Here is a 20,206-nt window from a genome sequence, read left to right on the forward strand (position 1 = left end):
GAATTTGAACCCTTGGCAGAGCGTGTGGTATTGCTTCATGATCAAGTGGACACAAGAAGAAAAAGCTCTACAGCGCAGATCGCCCGACATTATATGGCATTCCTAGCCTTTCGCCTTTTGGGAAAGTGGGTGAGACAGAGCATGGCTCCCGGGCTTCTGTGAGTCTGCAGAAGAGCTCTTCTCCAGCATCGGGAAGGTTGCTCCCGCCCTCATAAGGCCGGGGTTTCTCCCCCGGAGCCTTGCCTTCTCCCCATGGCTGCATAGGTAAACCTGCAGATTAGGTCAGCCCAACCCAAAGTCCCCAAGTACTGTTCCCTCAAGAAATGCCGTCACACTGGCTTCACTTGAGGTCTGGGCCCCCGAGACCCCCCCCATCACCCCACTGGGGAGTGTGTCTCTAAGAAAGCTGTCTTGAGAGGATGCTCCTAACTCACCCTTCTTTGAAGGAGGTGACAACTTATGAAAGAGTTTTGTGACAAATGACCCAAGGATTCTGTTGCGCGGGGAAGAAGGGGACAAGGACAAAAAGTGAAGTCTAACTCCTGCATCGTGTCTGCTCTGTGGAAGAGATGGCTGAGAACAGAATTTAGCTGCAGTACTTGACCCAGATGCTAAGAGAATGTCACTTATCCCTGGAGCCCCAGTATCTTGGCCGACTGTAACGGTCACTGTGGAGGGTTTCCCCTGGGCTGGAGCCATGTCGCACCTTCGGTTTCCACAACAAGCTCACAAAGCCCGTGGACAAACTGGCTCAGAGGAGGAACAAACTGCCTAGGATGGCATCCAACCACCTTTGCCCTCGGGCTGGCTGACCCCGAAGCTTCGCTCGGAAAAGCTTTCTAGGCCTCAGATTTTGAAGGAAACCCTCCCACCACCAATTCTCCAAGGGTTTTCCTTCCTATAGATAAAACACCAGAGGCTGGAAGTTACAGCCTTCTTGAACTTTCAGAGGTTTTTCCTTGTGTGTTTATTTGACACATACTTCCCTCGTAAAATTGGCCTGGCTGCATTTCACTGCTTTTACCGCATTTGTCTCCGAATAGTGGGTCTTCTGTTTTCCACGTTACAGGTTTTCTGTGAGGATGAAATGAAAAATCACGCGAGGAAGCACTAGGGCCCTATAACCATGAGGACCACTAACATCCAGGGAGGGCTCAGTGTATCAAGCCCTGTGCACAGTGTGGGAGAGGGAGCATTCATTAATCCCCTGCCAAGGTCGTGAGGGAGGGGCCACCATCTATTCCATTTCCACCTGAGGAAACTAAGCACAGAGAGATTGAGTAAGTTGCCCAGTGTCACACAGCAGAGGGAGGATTCAAATCCCAGCCTATTGCTGCCCTCTGCCCACCTTGTGGGGCCCATAAGTGCTGTCTGGATCCGGATCTAGTTGCTCAGCTCTGCTAAAGAGGCAGAAAAAAGAAGCACCCCCCCCCCCCCCGCTTAAACGTGTTTCTTTTTTTTTTTTAATCTTTTTTCCCCATCGTGTGATTGAAAAGTGTACCTTATATCTGTATCAGAAAGATCTGATCTGCAGTCCACCCTGACTTTACAGCTTCCTGCACCTAAGGAGTTTCAAAGTAAGATTAATCAGTACCCAAGCTGGCAGGTGAAAACAACACAAAAGTAAAAAAGATACAATTTTTTACTGCTGAACTCTGTACTGTGAGTTTTCCCGCTGGGAATTATGATTAAGAATAATACCTTCTAAGCTGTGAGTTAAAAACAGGAGCATAGGAACTCTTGTCTTATCATAGCAATTATAGGTATGATTTTTCTACTTTAAAAATATGATCCCATATTCTAAAGTGAAACATATTTGCAACAAACATAAATTTAAATTTAGATTTTAAAGGACAACATGTTCTAATCTCACAAAACATTTAGCAAATAACCTTTGAGTGCACATGAGCCACCCACACAAAAACCAAAATGAACTCAGAAAAAACATAGAAAAAGCAACTGTCTGTTGCCAACCAGATTTTCGTTCAGCTCTCAGGTTGGTTTTTTTTTTTTTTTTTTGTCTATAAATAATCTGTATGTTTCAAATGTGACCATTTTCTTTTTAAGGTGTCTTCTGGCATGTTCTCACTTCAGTGTGTTTTAAAAACAAGAAATAAACTGTGTAAATCATAGGAACTATTGAGTTTTTGGAGGGGAGATCTTTAATATACATGCTCTTCAGATACCAAAAGTGTCACAATGAAACATTAAGATGATGTATCCTTTCTTTAGGGCATCTGTTTATCTTTTATGAAATCTGGAGTTTGATAAATCACCAGAGATAAAAACATCATTTTTAACCTATCGTAGATCCCAAATGGCAGGAGGAAAAATAGGGCTGTGTCTCCTCTTTATGAATTTACCTCTCTCTTTGCTTGAGAGTTATGGGATTTTATTTGCAGAGAAAACATAATGCTTTATGAACTTGAAAATGATGGCTTTTACTCAGAAATGTGAGAACCGAAAAGGGAAAAAAAAAGCCAAATTTGATCCTCTGAGATATAATGAAGTAACAAGTTTTTAATATACACTTAAAGTGGCCTCGAGGCTTAGATAGGAAAGTGACTACAAGGTAAGTAACAGAAAGGTTTTTGTCAGTATATTCCCCTTCCTTTATTGACATGTAGGTCCCCTGATTTGTTGTATTAAAACAGGTATTAGAAACTCGACAGGGGAAGTTTATTTAACATCAGGGTAAGTAGAGATGGGGGAAGCTGTTTATTGTGATTTTTTTTCCCCACTGAAAAAGCACTTGGAAATTCTCTCTTAATTGGAAGTCTGGAAAATAAAGAAGTTCCCACAGATTTCTGTAAAAATATTGTGTGTCTGAGAGTGTAGCAAAAAGCCCGTGTGGTAGAGAGGCATCAAACTTGTGATCTCCAGGGTCAAAGTGCATGAACCAGAAAGTAAGTTCGTCACAAAAATATAACATGACAGAAAAAAATGACTTTTCATAGTGTTAGGAATAGCCGTTTCTTAATACGTAATGTAGTTTCTGGATACCTTGAACATTAGAGTTCCTTGTCTTATGCACATTTGGTAGTGCTTCATTCCTGAGAAGTTAAAGACAAATTAAATTTTGTGCAGACCCATTCTGGACCATGGCAGATGGTTGAGTTTTCCCGAAAATTGCCACAAAAAGCTTTTATCAGCGGTTGGTGAAGGAGACACTTGGGTTCTGATCTATGCACCAGAGGTGCTGCCCGTCCCAGCTGCACGGGACCGTTTACAGCTGTGAGCCCCTGACTTCCGTTCGCTTTGGTCCTTCTTGCAAGGAGCCTGAAGATTGTGTCAGTCCTAAGGGATAGGATCAAGGTATTGCCTCAGACCAAGGGACAAAATGGCGGGATGTCCTGTGGAAGCTGAGGATTGCTCCGTGTCTCAAAGTCTGATTGCCCCATGGAAAACAAGCGTTTAAAATCTGGTCCTGCTCCACCTGAGACCAGCATCTACTCCGTTGTCCTCGAGAAACAATATGGATGGAGAGTACGTCTCCTTCACTCCTTTATTCACCCATCCTCATTCAGCAAGCACACGTTGAAGGCCTGCTGTGGGCTGGGTACTGGCTTAAGTTCTGGGCATGAAAGATCCAGTAAGGAATGGCCCCTGTTCTCAAGGCGAGTTAGTCAGAGCTGGATGACAGTTTCCATAGACCAGAAGCTCTGGGAAAACTTGGGAGAGACTTAAGTATGGTATTCACACGGCTCCCCATTAAATGCCCAGCGAGGCAGCCAGCAAGGATGGGTAAGATTTACCTCTATAACAAAGGTGGAAAGGGCGTACAAGCAGAAGGAAGAGCAGAATGGGAGGTGTGAAATTCTTGGATGACTTAGGAAAGAACTCATAATTTGGTGTGTCTGAAGGGCAGGATGCACATAGGCAACAAGACAGAGGATCCCAGAGGCCTTTGCGGGCCTTGTCTAGGAGCTTTCATTGTCAACCTCCACAGTCAGCAAGGCTCCGGGAAAGATCTGGAACAGGGGAAGCCATGACCAGATTGGGGCTGTAGGAAGCATTTTGCAGCTGTGATGTGGAGATGAATTGTGACCCGGGAGGTTTGGCCTGGCTGTCCAGCACACTGCTATGAGGCTACAAGCTGAGAAGCAGCGTAGGCAGGACCGGGAGGCCGGGGAGGCCACTCTGGATACGTTACAGGGATCTACAGGACCTTAAGAGTGATGGGAGGCGGAGGCTGAAGTGGGAGGAAGTGCTAAGGGTGATATGGGGAGCGCTGGGCTGGTTCTGGTACCAAGGGGGAGGGGACAGGACCAAATCCAGCCTAAACATGTGCAGCAAGGGGGAACCTGGGGCCTGTGAGTCAGCCGCCATGATGGGGAATGGCAGAGAGGCCTGAGGACATAGAAATACCCAAGTCCTGAGCATAGCGTCATGCTGAGAGGCGAACCCCTCAAAGTGGAACATCAGGGTTGTTGCCGCACCTCAGGCAATGGCTCACAGCTGTCCTGTCCGTTGTCTTCCTGATGTAAATGCTGTATCTGGAGTCCACAGCTCTTGGTTTTCCAAAACTGGTCAACTCCTCGTCTCTTCAAAGATCAGTGTGGCATGGGAGGGAGGGTCCTTGTCGGAGTTGCCCTTAAATAAGGGGTCTGCAGGTGGGTGGGGCAGTCCCCTGGGGAAGGCTCTCTGCTAGGGAGAAGGTACGGCGGTAGTTACTACCACTGGTGTACGCCTTAGAAAGCACCCACTGACCACAATGAGCTGGGGACCTCCCTGAATAAACAAAAGAGTGTCCCATCCCCCTAAGGCGGGCTGCTTCTCCACACATGGGGAGACTGCAGGTTCCAGAGAGGGGAATCCTAAAGAGCTGCGCCCTCATCTCTTGCTGACTGAATGGCCACATTTGCCCCAGGGTGAAAGGACTCCATCTGGAAAGTCAGTGGCCAGTGTGCTTGCTCCCTCTTGTGACTGTATGCCTGACTTGGGCCAGAGGCCACAGCTGGCTCTCCTTTGAAAGCAGCGAGAAGGAAGATCAGATGGGTGTGTGATGTCACAGGCATGGAGAGAGGGGCACCTCTCTCTCCATGGAGAAAGGGGAACCCCTTTCTTCCCGAGGCCCAGACACCACAGACAAGGTTTGCCCCCACCCCCATCTCCACAGCCTGCCCCTGCTCCCCGCAGGAAATGTCCACATCCAGCACTTGGCAACCAGTGACCACATGTCACTCGCATGGCTCAGACTAGGGATCCCTAAGATGGCAGGGAGGACCTGCTACTCTCCCCATGCAGGGCCTGGCCAAGCTGACATGTTGCCTGTGGGCGCAGTTTATTTGCTTACAAAGTTTTCGGGACCTCCTACTTGGAAGACTTTGAGCTAGGATGACCTATAACCGTTCTCAGTGTAGGGGAGGAATAAGATACGAGTACATGTGGCCTGCTGTGTGGAAAGTGACGGGCCCATGAGAGGTACAGGGAGCTTTCAGATATCACGGGACTCTGAGATGGCTTCCAGAAGTTCCCTCAGTACTGGGCTTGCAGTGTGAACAAGATCTCCATGTTGAAAGTGTAGCAGTGCATTCCGGGAGGAGGCCACAGTGTGGACAAAGGTGAAGGTGGCAAAGTAAAGGCCTTGCTCAAGGAATGGCAAGGCCCCTATTCTGCCAGAAGGGAAGTGTTCAGGGGAGAGGCCAGGAAACAAAACTGAACATTGTAAAAGTGGGCTGAAGGGGTTGTGGGGTGAACGCCGAACGCTGCGTGACTGCTTGGCCTTCGCTGGGTAGACAGGAGGAACCCAACGAAGGGACTGAGCTGGAGAGTGACTGTCACGTGTAGGCTCCCTCGAGGGCAGCTTCCCTGGCGGGGATGCCCTGGGGAAAGAGTCCCAGGGCGGGAGTGAGCAGGGGATGGAGAACAAACCATGGGAGTGTGGTCAGCAAGCGAGAGGACGAAGACCTTCCGTGAAGGGTGGTGGACGGGGATTAAAAGGAGGGTCTGCCCTGGGGAAGCAGAGGTCTCCCCTCATCCCCATCCCAAAGGTTATCCCTTTGGGGGTGCTGTGATCCCAGTACTCAGCCAGAGACTCAGTTACAGAGAAGCAGAACTTGTCTGCCTAGAGACGAGCTTGGGCCTTTGAGCTCCTTTTGTGCTCCCAAATGTGGGCACGGAGCAGGGGTCTGGGGGCATGTGCCACGTTCTGCCCCCTCTCTGGAATGGATCCTGTGAGCCAGGCCAGGGGACCAGGCAGTTCGCCATGACACCTTGCCTGGCATGGAAGTCCCCCACGGGTGAGCTCCACACCCCTTCACCGCATCTCAGTGAGCAGGAGGCCAGATCTGTCCCAACCCCTATTTGCCAAGAAGTTAAAAGCCCCTGCTCATCCTCCGTGTTGATTCTGAAAACAAAGGTAGAGTTCTTTCTGCAAAGATGAAGCCTGTGTGTGTGTGTGTGTGTGTGTGTGTTCCTTCTTTCAACATTTCCCTGTTATGTTGTGATGAATAGGTGGGTGGGGGACTGCAGAGGCCTGGAGTGAGAGTTCTACAAAATGAGCGAGAGCAGGCTGTCACTCTCATATGAGAGGAGACGGCTGAGGGACAGCCACCAGCATGTTCCACCTTGTGCCACAGACCAGGACCCTCGGGGGTGGGTGCCCGGTGAACCTGACCCTCAGGGCTCCCAGGGAGAGGCAGACCTTGCTGAGGCTTCCTTGGTACCAGGGACCCGCCCCTGGTGCCAAGGAAGCCTCAGCAAGGGAGGACACTGCTCCCAGAGCACTGTGCCCAGCCGCCACGGTGCTCAGCTGTCACACTCCTCCAGGTGGAACCGTCTGTTTCGGGGTGGAGGTCAGTCTCCATATTTCTACAGCCCCTAAGAAGAGGCTGGTTTCCTTGTCTGCATTGTGAAAGCCTCCTTCTCCTGCCAGACGAGAGATGCAGCCAGGACCTGTGTCCTCTTTCCAGAGATAGATGGAAGCACTGGCTTTGAAGAGGTTTGGGTGAAGCTGCGTTTTGGTTTCAGGTCTTCATTCTCTAGCACAAGACTGCCCTGCGCTGTGTGGGGCCCAGGGGAAGTGTATAAAACAAGCTGACAAAGTGTTGAAGAAAATATACTCTGTCCTCCGGCCTGAACAAATGCAGCTGCATTCATCCAGAAGGCCAGGCTCCAATTTACAATTTTCAGACTGTGGGAAGTTTTGTGAACTGAGCGTGTGGGGAGAAGCATCCCCCCTGCAGATCCCTGACTAGTCCCACCCCCAGATCTGTCCTACACTGTGCGGATCTTCCCAATTCTAGACACACGAGGTCTGTGTCCAGCCTTGCCAACAGCTGTCCCTTGGCCACCATATGAGTCTGGGGGTACACACATAGCAGATGGAGTACATTCCCAGGGAAGGGATGCGAGCTATAAGCCTAGGATCCTGAGTACCTGGAGAAGGAGAAGGGGGGTACAGACTCCAGGTGGGCACTATTCCATTGCCCCATGGAGAAGGCTGCAGCCGGAGGGATGGCAGAGCAAGGTTCTTTAAAGCTTGCCACCTGGGGCAGGACCCCAGTTCTCCAGGGTCCTGTCATGAGGACTGAGAGAGAAGCTGAAAGAGTATTCCAAGACGGGATTTCTGAGCAATACTGCCCCCTATGTTATCCTTAAGGTCACTTGTGCCTGCCAGCTTAGCAAGAGTTCTTCAGTCTTACAGCCAGAATTCAAAGGGAAGCGTAAGTTCAATGCTATTGTGCATTCGGTTTGTCTTACTTTCCCCCTTATTTGCATCAACATGTCATAATGAAAGATATTCTAGGTACCACCATTTCCTTGTTTTGGGATCTCCTCTGTTGCAAAGTCCTGTCTACCTTTCAGAAATGGCAGCAGGGGTGAGGGTGTGACCCCTCACCTACGAGCCCAGGGCGGCCCATATTCACAAGGGGAGACAAAGTATTTCACACTGGCCTGTAAGTTTTTTTCTTCCAAACTACCATTTTCGTACTTCATTTCCTTACTTCAATTTCTTACTTATTTCATTTTCTTACTTCAATCGGGTCACTTTTTCTAGCCCCACCCCCACCCCCGCAAGTGACTTGTTATCTCAGAATCTGTTGTTCTCTCAGTATTGTCAGGCCGATCTCTCAGTCACACTGAGTGCAGGGTTGAACCAAGGGAACTTGACTGTCTTCAGACAGGTGAAAGCCTTTGCATTCCCCCTCCCCACCCCAGCTGAAATAAACTGCCCCAGGACACTTCAGAGCAGTTAAAACAGTCGTTGTCGAATCCAAAACATTTCACTCAGGGTCTTGGAAGGAGCCTCGCGCCGCTGCCATGAACCTTGTTCGGAACCGTGTTCTGCTGCCTGCCTCTTTCTCATCAGGCAGTCAGCCCCCGTTGAATCAGCAGCAGGGGTAGAGGAAGGTGGATACCACAGATGCTTTCATTTTTAGAGGGTTTGTTTTGCTTTTTCTTATTTAAAAGTCGGGGAAGGAAGCGGGAGGGGGGATGAAATGTGAACTCCGTGAAGATGCTTCTCAGCAGACCTTGTCGGTGAGTTAGACAGGTGGGGCACGATGGCCACACAGACCTGGCGGAGAAGGGCTGGTGGCGTCTAGACTCTCTCTCTTCTTTGGGGATTTGGTAGAGATCAGAGTGGGGTGAGGTGAGCGGTAAGCCCACTGTTGGCACGAGAGCAAAGGTCATGCTGACATCTAAGGCAATGGGAAAAACAACTGGGAAATCCACGTGCTCTGCTTCTGCTGGTGCCCAGTTGTCAAGGTTGGCATTTGTTGCTTGTGTAGACGGAGTGAGAGGCTCAGGCCTCGCAAACCCGAGCCAGCCAGCTACGGGGAAGCTCTGTCTATGGGGCCCTGTGTTCCCACGGGGCCTTTCGGTCCAGTTCCACAAAACTGGGTGGTGATTTGGGGCATGTTGGACATGACAGGCATAGACCAGAGTTCAGGAAAAGTCACGAGGCTGAGGCTCACTCCTCAGACAAGGCAGGGTGTGTGCCTATCAGCCAAAAAATGATTTAGAGAAAAGTCAGCGTATAATATATCCCACGGAGGTATGAAGCCAGGAAGAAACCCGTGTGATGGGGCAAGAGAAAGTTTCTCAAAGGTGCAGAGTTGGGAGGCCAGCGCCATGCCTGACACTGTGCCTTGGCCTCCCCCCCCATCCTTTTGTCCTCACACCATCTCCATGAGGCAGGCGCCGGTCTCCACAGGTGACTGTAGGAAACTGAGGCTCAGGGAAAGCATGTGGCTAGTCCAAGGACAGGTGGCCGTCAAGACCATGAGTGAGGTCCATCTGACTCCTTGACTGGCTGGGACCCGGAGAAGGGCAGGGTTTGAGCGGATGGGGAGAAGACAGAGCGGAGCATATGGCTGAGAACCCAGCCGTGGATTAATGAGAGCGAAGAGCGAAGAGCGAAGGAGCTTCCCAAGGGAAGAAGGTCTGAGAAACAGAGGGTCGGTCTGTGCAGCGCTCTGGTAGTGCGAGTTTCCCTGTGGGGGCAGCAGCTGGGCCCAGGGCCAGGAGAGAAGGGCGGGGCCCCGAGGTTGGGCAACGAGGCAGAAGCATTATGCAGTGTCAAAGTGGGACCTAGGCTGTGGGAAAGGGGTGCATCCGGGAGGCATTGTGCAAGAAGGGTCAGCTGGCTCAAGGACGGGAAGGAAGAATCAGAGATCTGGGCCTACTAGCTGGTGGATGACAGTACCGCAAAAATGGGAAAATTCAGGGAACAGTGGGCTAGGCATGGAAGTCGACTGTTCGAAGAAACAGCTGCCCGGGCTGGTGTCCACATCTAGTGAACAGCTAAGTGTCACAGAGGAGTCCAGCCACAGCCAGTTGGAGGTATGGCTCTGGGGTCACCACAGAGGAGGAGAGGTGAGGGCGAGAATCCAGGAGCGAGAATCCCCCCCCGCCCCCCACCCCCACCCCCCCACCTAAGGCAGCAAGTAGCAAGCGTTGAGTTTCCCATGTCCTGTACTCAGGAAGATTTCAAGTCACAGCATAAACCTTTACCAAATGAAACAGCCACCTTCAAAAAAGGTCATCTAAAGAAAACCTAGCATCTGAATCTGTAGACAATTCTTGAGTCCTCCTCAGACCATGGAGTTTGATATTTTATCACACCAAAACAGAGCTGATGACAATGTTCAGGGAGACGGGTTGCTGCTTCCAGAGTCTTCCGTGGGTGGGTGTGTTTTGAATCAGTGAGAGCAACCGCATTTGCATGAACTCAGCCTAGCTCAGACTGAGTTCTGTTGAGTTCCTTTTGTGGGGAATGTATTGTATTTCAAAAATTCTTAACTCTCCTAAAATTTTTAATTGTTTAAAATGATTTAAGATTCTGTGTAATTACTATTTGTTTTAGCCCACTGATGATTGGATGGACATATATATGTAGGCAGGCAACACTGATCTCTCTGTTGGTTCTGAGCACGTTTTGACTGGATCAAAGCAAACATTTAGATGTGGAAAAAAATCATCAGCACAAGATACAACTGAAAACAGTTAAAACTGCATAGAGTAATTTAGTCATAGATCACAACCGTCTAAAGATTTGTGTTTAGGTAACTTTAGGTCAGGTCATTAGATATCATTGAACATAACACAAAAAAATTACCCAGGCAATGCTTGATGAAAATTTTTTTTTTTTATGATATCATTCTCTTCAAAACATCTGCATTTGTAAACATGACCTCCAGACATCCTTAGGGTCAGAACAGGGGAATGAGGCGGTCCCTTGGTCACAAGGCTAGGTGTAGCTCTGCCCACTGCTCCACAGTGGCTCTGTGGAGGTTGGGCTGGACCCCAGAGGTGGTCAGGGGCTCTGAATGTATGGCAGGCCTGCAAGTTTCCAGTGGAGGGATGGGCTTGCTTGGCTCCAAGGCAAGTGGTGGGACTGTGCCCAGCAGACGGGGGTGAAAGGTTATGACAAGTAGAGAGTGAACACTGCTCTGAGTCTAGAGATAATAGGCTTGTCTAGATGGTTGACTAAGTTAAAGCCTTAATACCTGTCAAAAGAAGTAGATTTAAATCTGAGGCTGGCAGGGACTCATGGGAGCATTTTTGAAAGTGAAATAATATAGTCAAAACAGTGTACAGGGAAGGTAGTGTGTGGTTTGGTGTTTTGTTTGACCAAAATAAAAAGGGGGTGCCCACACAAGTGGGCTTTTGATGGGAGTCAGGCCACCGTGACAGAGAAGGGGAATATGATTCCTATAAATTGTATAAATTAATATTCTTAGAGTTTTCATGGTCAATTTAAATGGATGGTTAAAAGTAATTTTTTTTTTTTCTTGCCAGCTTTCCTGAGTTTCTCTCTGCCATTCTGTTGGAAAAGAATGGTTGGGGAAACATGACTTGAAATATGTAGGGGGGGTTTGGGGGATCTACTTAAGTCAACACTGAGGACCATTATCACGTTCACACCAAGAGAGGCCTTAAATCCATATGGGAATCACAACAGAAGACTGAGACAGAAAATCCACCACAGCCAAATTTACAAAGGCAGGTGGTTCTCTAAATGGAGATCACACAAAACAAGGATATGGCATGGTCTTTGGGGGACCCTCATGGTCATTGGTGGCTGAAGCCAGGATCTCCGTAGGTTTAGGATAGAGTTCCGTTGATGGTCATGACCCTGTGCTCTGATGTCGTCATCCCAGCTCACAGGGGTGCAGAAGTCACCCCCTCCGGGGACAGCAGGAGCTCTAGCTATCCCATCACCAGGGAAAGATGTGTAGTAGCGTGTCCCCTGTATCTGTTATCTGTTACAACTACCCTGTTCCTCTCCATACCAGAGGAGCCGGGGGTAGGGGGGCAGAAGGGCAGAAAGGTCATTTACCTTTTCTGTTTCTTCCTTCCAGTTACGTTAGAACAGTTCTGCCTGGCGGTGAGGAGCTGTCCTGGCCGAGAGGACCAGGCCTTGTTCATGAAGGTAGGTTATCAGACAAAGTACTGATTTCCTTAAAGGCTCGCAGCCCTTTCATTGCCCCAAGGAGAGTTTCATTTTTACAAGCAAGAGTAAATTTATCATCCCTGAGTCCCGTGCTCCGCGGGGATACACTTGTCATCGGCGGGTAGGAGGGCTGTTGGTTAATGAGCACAGCCGTCGTCCACAGACTGCAGCAAAGTGACAGGAGAGTGGGCGTCAACTACTAGCAGGGATTCTGTTTAATTCTCCGGAGGACTCTGCTGGTTCTATTTAAGCTTATCTGACAGAATCTTGATTCTTTGAGCAGATTTATGAGGCTTGGCCAAATTCCACGACTCTCACTGTACTTTTTAATTAAGACAAAGGATTTCATATGTTCTGTGTCTGCCACATCCTTACTTTCGTCACTGCGGGGACCGCTACACAAATGAGACCATTCCAAGGAACGGCTGGAATGGGCATCTTATGTCAGAGATAAGATGTCAGAGATCCCTTGCCCTTAAGCGGAAGACAGACTTCGCTCTTTCTGGGTAGTGGTTGTTTTATTTCCTTCTGAACGATAAAGGAGCACAGGTGCCATCTAACCTACATTTAGGTAGAGCCTAAATCGAGGTGAGCCGAAAGTGTGGGAGAACTTGGCTGGTTGCTTGCATGGATTTAATGAAAACTTTGTCTTGGAAGGGCAGAGAGTGAGAGATACCAGCAAGTCACAAAGGCACACAAACACCTTTCCACCAATGACTAAGACTCATGTTTTCACCTAGAAACTATACTTAGGGTGACCTTGAGAAATATGCATTTCCATGATGTCATTTCAATTCTGTACCATCCAGGAAACTGTGTGGTTGGTCCAGGAGCGGCATCTCTTACCTAAACACTGTACCAGGTGTCCTCCGACTTTAGAGATGGGTAGAAAAAAATAGGGCGTCACTGTAAGGGATTTCCAACTCATTTGCCTAAGATGTGATATTTTTGGTCTGTCTTGTTTTTTTTTTTTTCCCTAAGCTTTCAGTGATGTTAATTTTATGATCAAGGAGTGCTGATACCGAATGATGGATTTGTCTGGGAGACCTGCTCCACTGGGGGCCTGGGTATGCTACACCAGCTTGGAGCAGCGTAAAGTCAGGCACATGAGTTTTCTTGGTATTTTGAGGTTTTTCGCAGTTAGCCCTCAGCCCCCTGACCTGACACATATTCCCCAAGGACCTTTCCTCCCAGGTAACAGGCTGTATTTCTGTGGCCTTGAAGAAGCTCTTGGGCCCCCCGACACAGAGCCTTTAGACCCTTCCTTCCTCTTCTGTCTAGTGTTGCTTCTCTGTGCTGAACACACTCCTGTGTGCTGCTTGGTACTGCTAGTGACTTGAGATGCCCCAGTGACTCTGAGCTTCTCCATGTCTCTACCGGGAGGGTGGACAGAATGCCACCAAAATCCCGCTTCTCCTCTCCGTTTCTCACCTTCCTGATGACTCTCCTTCTGCCCCCAGCCTGTCTTCTCTGGAACACTGGCTCAGAAACTAGCAGGTGCAGGCGGCAGAGGGAGGTTAAGATAGCCTAAGTTGTCTTGGAATATGCATGGTCGCCGGTGGCATTCAGTATGGTCTGTCTTCCCTGTTGGTTTCTGCAGAATGTACTGGGGTGGCCGAGGATGATGTCTGTGGGAGTTTTCTCAATATCTGCAGGTATTTGAACAGGCATCATCAAAGAAGTTTCGCTGAACAAAATGTGTGCTCAGTTCATATATACTGAAACTATTTATGATTTTTTTTTTCAGAGGATTGAGGTTTCTAAGGTCACATATCAGAGAGTACTACGTGGGTGTGACAGCAGTGTGTAGGATTTTTGTAGACGTTATGTGGGAGAACTTGCTCAGAGTGACAGGAGATAATTTTGATTACAATCAGCCTGTAGTCCACTATATGTTTACTGGGCTGAGCTTTTCTCTTTGAAGATGATCTGCAAAAAACTTCAATATTTAATTCAATTTCGTTGGGTAAAAAGTTGTTGGAGGCAAAAACCGTAGCTCTGGTTTTGTTTTTTGTGTGTGTGTGTGTTTTTTTAACGATACATACAATGCTGTTGTATTCCTACATTGTCAGAGATAACTGAGACCTGGGGACGGTTATTCCATTCAGATCTGTCAGTGTGCTCTATACCTAGACCTCAAGAAGATGCAGGGGTTAAACTTATAGCTAAGCCAAGGTCAGATATCTGTTGAACCAAGGTCAAGATATCTCTGGAAAAACAGAGTCAGGGTCTGAGACTTTGGAGGTGGCTGAAGCGAAAACCTTCACCGGACAACCAAGAAGAGTCGGGGAGAGAGGAGAAGTGACTTCCCACCGTCACTGGTTAGTAGACAACAGAACTGGGACCAGAAAGCCAGGTTTCTGGAGCCCCAAGCTGGGCTTCATCCTGGGACCTCCAACCAGATGAGTAGATGCACAGAAAAGTCTACCACCTCACCCCCTCCACCACACCAGAGCCGCATGGGAGGTCACACTGCAGTGAAACCACAAGATCGCTCTTGTGGCTTGTCTGGTAGAATCACTCTTGTGGCTTGTCCTTAATCACACCCCATTTGCTAAGAGCATCATGAGACAGAAAGGAGCTGGTTTCTCCATGACTCAGTTTCCTCGTCTACCAAGTAGAGGTCAAGGCTGTTCCTAACTTAGGATATTCCCACTACTGCAGCCCTGTTGAGCGGCTAAGAGAGAGGTGCGAAGGGATAAGACAGTTGTCTTTAGGTCTTGCTTTTTCAGGCGATTTCACTACAATTTGAACCAGAGTAAAGAATTTGATTCTAGAAATTACTTTTATGACCCCATTCCCGTCCCTACCTACCTGTTTCTTCACTTGTTCTTAGTTCTCCTGGCCAGTTAGTCTCTTTGGTCCTCTGCAGACCCACGCTCCAGCCCCACAGCCACTCCTGCCCGGCCTGTCTGAACCTCATGCGTCTCCTTCCTCCCTCATCAGCCTCAGATCCACGGCACAGCCTGTGACTCTCCTGGCTCTGGGGCTGCCATGTCACATGCAGGGCAGTATTAATCCCCCCTAGCATCTTTCAGAACCATCCCTTTCCCTCTCTCCCAGAACAGAGCACCTGGGCCTGACCCTCCAGGGGCAAGGCTGGTCCCCACGCTGCTGGGAACCAGGTGTGATCTTGGGTAGGTCCCTTTTAGATCTCTTTTAGCCCAGTGCCCTATTGTGGTGAAAGAAGACATGAATTAGATGACCCCCAGAGATCCTGCCAGCATCCACATTCTGCAAATCTACTCCTGGATGTGGCCAGCAAGACTGTCTCTCTGAACATGCTTGAGAATGGGCCGGCATCCACTGCCTGCCTCTTTCCTTGAGGCTCAGCAAAACCAACTTTCTCAGAAACCCCCTCCTACTTGTCACTATTCTGGATTCACTTCCAGCCATAGCTTGTGCATGCGCACTCTCTCTCTCTCCTTTGGCATAGGGTGATCATAGAACTTCTCAGCCGAATCCAGACTTTTTTGAAAGGGAAAGGGGGAACCACTGAAAATTAAACATGGGCGGCCAGCAGAGACCATGACTGTCCCAGGAAAACCAGGGCATTTGGTTAGCCTGTTTTTGAATCAAATCCAAAATCCCTCCCTCAATGAAAGGGCTGAAGCTTGCCTCATAATTCTTCACTCTCAGAGTTGGTACAGATGCTCCTTGTCCCCATTCCCCCAACAATTGTCACATGTTAAAAATCGTACCCCTCTTTCGGTGATGGAAATCGGCAGGAAGACGGACCTCTTGCCGCCTATCTGCATTTGGACCTTCATTTTCTAAATCAAACGTAAATCATCACACTTCCTCATTCTGTCCTCCAGGGAGTTTCTTACACACCTGGCAGCAGTCATTTCCAATTTGGGTAGGAGACAGCAGCCCCAACGAAGAGCCTCACTGGGACAAAAACTTCCTGAGGCAGTGGCCTGCTGTGCCTCCCAGCTTCCCTTGGAAAAGCAAGAAGGATGTTCGGGGGGAAAGTGGCCATTTCCTGGGAAATGCTTCTCCCCCCAGATCAGGAGACAAGAGCTCGTTGGAGAAATTTTTGCTGATATGTTTGAACTGGAGCAAGGCAATAGAACCAGCCTTCGCCACTCCAGTGATACTGAGCAAGCGCCTGGAATATTCCTTGCCCTGCAGCCTGGCTCAGCCTCTCTCCCTCAGGGCTTGGGCCAGAAGTACTGTGTGAAGTTCAAGGTAGCCCCTTCTGTAGGTGGGGTCTGATACCACCTCTACTGTAGAAAGCAGCAACAAGAACGGAGCTGCCCACGTGAAAATAAATAGCACATTTTGAATCTAGGCTCCCCGAATAGCAGGCCTTCAGCAGGGCTGCAGCTCCAACAGCCTGGAGGTCCCATCCTGGGTGGAGTGCTGGCAGAGGGAGCCGAGTGCAAGGTAGGTGACCCCTGGGTCTGAGGACACAAACAGAGCAGTTGTCCTATCTGCTGGCTGCCCAACTGCCATGTCCACAGGCCCATCAGAGTCGGTGGGCACAGCTGCCAGGTGCTGAGGTCAAAGTGGAGGTCGAGAAAATCTGCCTAGACAGTGCTCCAGGGCGGCTCCCCAGAGGTATATGCTGGGCTGGCAGGAGTGCGGCTGGAAGCTTCCTTAGCATTTCTTAACAGCTACCAAGTATGAAGGCTGCCCCTAAATGCACAGGGGAAAGTGGGCTGATGTGGACAGAGGGATGCACAGCCTCCCTCCCCCACATCCCCTCAGCACTGTGCCCGGCCAGATCGGGCCCTTTCTCTGTCTGGTGATGTGCTAGCGAATAGGACACACTTGAGCCCTTCTTGAAACCAGAAATTGTCAATTGAACCATATGACCCAACCCATCAGTCCTCCCAGTTACACAAATACAGCTCCTTCCCAGAAACGGGCGATTTCTCCTAGCCTGATGGGGTCCCGGCCTGGTAGGGATGAGGGTTTACCTTAGCACAGGAATGGCTGTGCGCTGAGGAGAGAGGGGGATTTTCCACATGACTGCTCCACTGACTCACCTCCCCTCAGAAGGTTTAGAAACATCCAGCAGGCTGGTTATCTAGTGTTCTGAAGTTGTCATTGTCACAAAGATTCTTTCTGCTTCACTTCTCCCTCAGTCCCCTCCTTACCCTCCCCACTCCCCTCCATGCTGCTCGGCCCAAGGGGCAGAAACTGAGCCATTCCGTTTTAGGAATGGCCAACACATGCTTGCAGGGTCCCTGGGTGCCCTTTTGCACGGTAGGGAAGGGCTCAGCCCCTCCAGCTCTGATGGGATGCTCGCCACGGCAACCCCAGTATCTAAGCAGGGCGTCTGCTGGGGACTGTCCCTGCCTCACAGGCGGCTGGCAGCGGCAGTTTGAGCCTGTCAAGTGGGCGAGGTGGGGTTTTCCCCTTTTTCCTGCATTCTAACTGCTCTTTCTTCCTTTTCTCAGCGTGTGTAGGTGGTAGCTAGTTTAAGCACCAGACCCAGCAGCCAAGAGTTAATTATAAGCACCTCCCATCAAGTGTGGGGAGGACTATAATGTCCTCCTTGCTGCAGGAGGCCTTTTTAATACCCATGGAGCCTCTCACAGGCCCTTCCTTGCCTTTGACAGTAGCGTGGGCCCCTGAGCAACAAGCAGGAGCAAACATCCTGTGTGTGCACCACGTGTGCCCACAGCCACTGCTCAGTTGTCAGGCTCTGGTCATGGGAGCAGGCCTCCCACACAGGAGGAAAAGGGCTCTCTTCTGGGGTTTGACTCCATTTCTGAACCCAGTCCTGGGTGAACCAATTCAATCCCTGTTTGAATTCCTTTAGCATAGATTGTGACGGGCTGTCTTGAAATTCAGTCCACATCCCCTGTTCCTTTCCTGTCCCCTTCCCGACTCCTTGCAAGCCAATGCCTCGTGGACAGAAGTGAGCACGTGGCTGATGACGTTTTGGAGATAAGCTGTTCCACAAGAGCCTATTGTGCACTAGGTAATGTTTTTCTGGTACCTGGATCACTTGAAAAAAAATATATATATATATTTTAATATTTAATAAGGGAACAGAACTACCAGTGATGTAGAAATCAAGTCTCGGGCCTATTCTTCCGGCAGTCACTGGTTTTCTCTCCTGCCCATACCTCTGTGCCACTGGTGCCCTGGAACGCCTCTCCTCCCTTCAATCCCTGTCCTCTCGTCACAAGTTCCAAGTCTGTGCCAAGGTTCTGCAGTGCTACTCTCAAACCCACCCCCGCCAACGGTCTCAGGGACAATTATCCACCCTACGAAACTCTAATGTGGATCTTCAGTGCATAGGACTAACTTTAACTCAAAGGAACAAATACCCGGTGAGAACATCTCAGACTTCACTCTAAGTCAACAGAAGGGTTATTCTGGGCATTCTCTGCAGATTCCCATCACAAGCCTTCCTCGTGAACATTTTATAAGGGCCCATTTTGTGCCAGGCACTGTGCTAGGCACTGGGGACGCTCATCTTAGTAAGACCTCGCCCTCGTTCTCAGGCAGCTCCCTGAGGTTTGACCGGTAGTTCTTGCATCCCCCCAAAAGCAAGCATGTCGGGATGGGAGGAAGTTCAGGTTGCTGATGGAACACTCCGCTGGGTTGCCCAACTCAATGTGGACTTCAAGAAGACTTCAGAGGAGGTGGCATTTGAGCTCAGTCTCTGTGGCTCTGCAGGAAATTAAATTTAACCAACTGTGTGGGTTCCACTGTGCTTACTGGTGGGGTCAATGTGAGCTGTGTTCTGAGCTTTCCGTTTATAGTGTTTCAGGTGCACCGATGCATGCCTTCAGAGCTGGCTGCCGAAGCAGGGGGCCCAGACAGCTGCTTCTCCAGGGGAGAGGTGGCCAGAAGCTTCCATTCTTATTGTGCTGTTGCATGTTTACTTCTTGTGCCATAGCTACCTTGGAATTACACCATTCAATCAATAGTCCTTCCTTCGGCTTGGAAGACTTCCGTCACTTCCAAAGGTCCATGTCAGAGTCTCTGAGAGGCAATGCAGCGGAAGTCGCCCTCGGCTAACAATTGCTCTGTGAGCATGAGATGGGTGTTGGGAAATGAGGAGGAAAAAGGTGGAGAGATTCCCTGTCCCACAGTAGGGGAACCTACTCTGCTCTCTGAGAGTCTGACTTATGTGGCAAAGCTCAGCACTCAGCCTCATACAGAGCTATCAGGGGAAATGGACCAGTGCTTCTCCAGGCTAATGCCATCAGGTATAAGCATTACGTGGGCCCAATCCCCTACGAGGACCACACGATCACATGGGTGGACGGCTGCACTGTGTGACAACACTGCACCTGCTCTGCCTCCTTGATACTTCTTTGTCAAACATCTGCCTATGTATCTAAGTGGAGAATGGCTGGAAAGCTGACATTCCAGTGTTCAGAAAAGCAGTGGCTGTCCCCAAGAATGGAGAACACAACCCTTAGGGAACTTGTGGCCCCTGTTAGTCTGGCACAGGACGTGTGGAGGCGGGTCCCTCCCTAAAGGCTCTGCCCTTCATGTCTTCCCTGCACAGCTCGGGGTGGGGGGCAGATTTTATTTCAGGCTGTTCTAGATGACAGGGCGGAGGGCAGAAGAGGAAATCACTTGAGACAAATAAGAGAAATGGAAGGATTTGGTAAAAGCCATCTGTGGGAAAATGAGAGCAAAATTTGACCCAAGGGGCCTAAAGTGAGAGGAGAGAACAGGGCCCAGCCCAAACTTGTTATTTTACCATTTGAATAAAGAGGTCAAGACGCTGTGGTGCCCAGGAGACTTCTCTTGAGTGACTAACCCAGAATGCGGAGAAATTCCATCAGGGGCTTTCAGTGGTAGGAACATAGGCTACCATACGTTAACAGAATTACAGAGTGGCTACAGGGGATGACAGATTTCCCAGCACACAGTGAAGGAGACATTAGCACTAAAGTTATGTGGGCATCACTTCGGACAGGGCTGAGGAAGGTGGCAAAGCTCAGCTCTCCCACTCAGCCAGCTCCCCTGGCTGCCGCTGACCACGTGTGCAGCCTGACTGAAAACTGGAAATGTTAGGAGACAGGATTTTTGCTCCCTACATCTTTTTGACTCTCCCTCTTACCCTTCTTAAATTTTAGCCACTCTGCTTTTGGTTAATTTTACAATGTTCTTAAGTACACACACACACACACACACACACACACACACACCCTGGTATCAAATTTGAGATGGGGAAAAAAGAAAAAAAGATGGGTTAAATCAACTGCCAAAGGAGAAAGGGAGGAAGGAGAAAGGAACTTAATTTTGGAATAAGTGCCAGGAAAATAGCCAACATGAAGGTAGCAGTCAACCACTTGTTGCTTTTTCTCAAGTTCTCCTGATGAA

The 20,206-nt window shown here is 49.4% G+C and overlaps 1 protein-coding gene across 5 annotated transcripts in view; it reads left to right on the forward strand.

Moving 5' to 3' along the window:
• ACOXL (acyl-CoA oxidase like) overlaps nt 1-20,206 on the forward strand; it is a 346,408-nt gene that overhangs the window by 283,432 nt on the left and 42,770 nt on the right. For all 5 annotated transcript variants that reach the window (XM_082743347.1, XM_082743348.1, XM_082743346.1 and 2 more), the window contains one exon: nt 11,811-11,881. In XM_082743347.1, the coding sequence (XP_082599473.1) occupies nt 11,811-11,881 (71 nt within the window). The remainder of the gene's footprint in view (nt 1-11,810; nt 11,882-20,206) is intronic.

This window comes from Mustela nivalis (assembly GCF_964662115.1).
Source record: "Mustela nivalis genome assembly, chromosome: 8".
Classification (NCBI taxonomy): Eukaryota; Metazoa; Chordata; class Mammalia; order Carnivora; family Mustelidae; genus Mustela; species Mustela nivalis.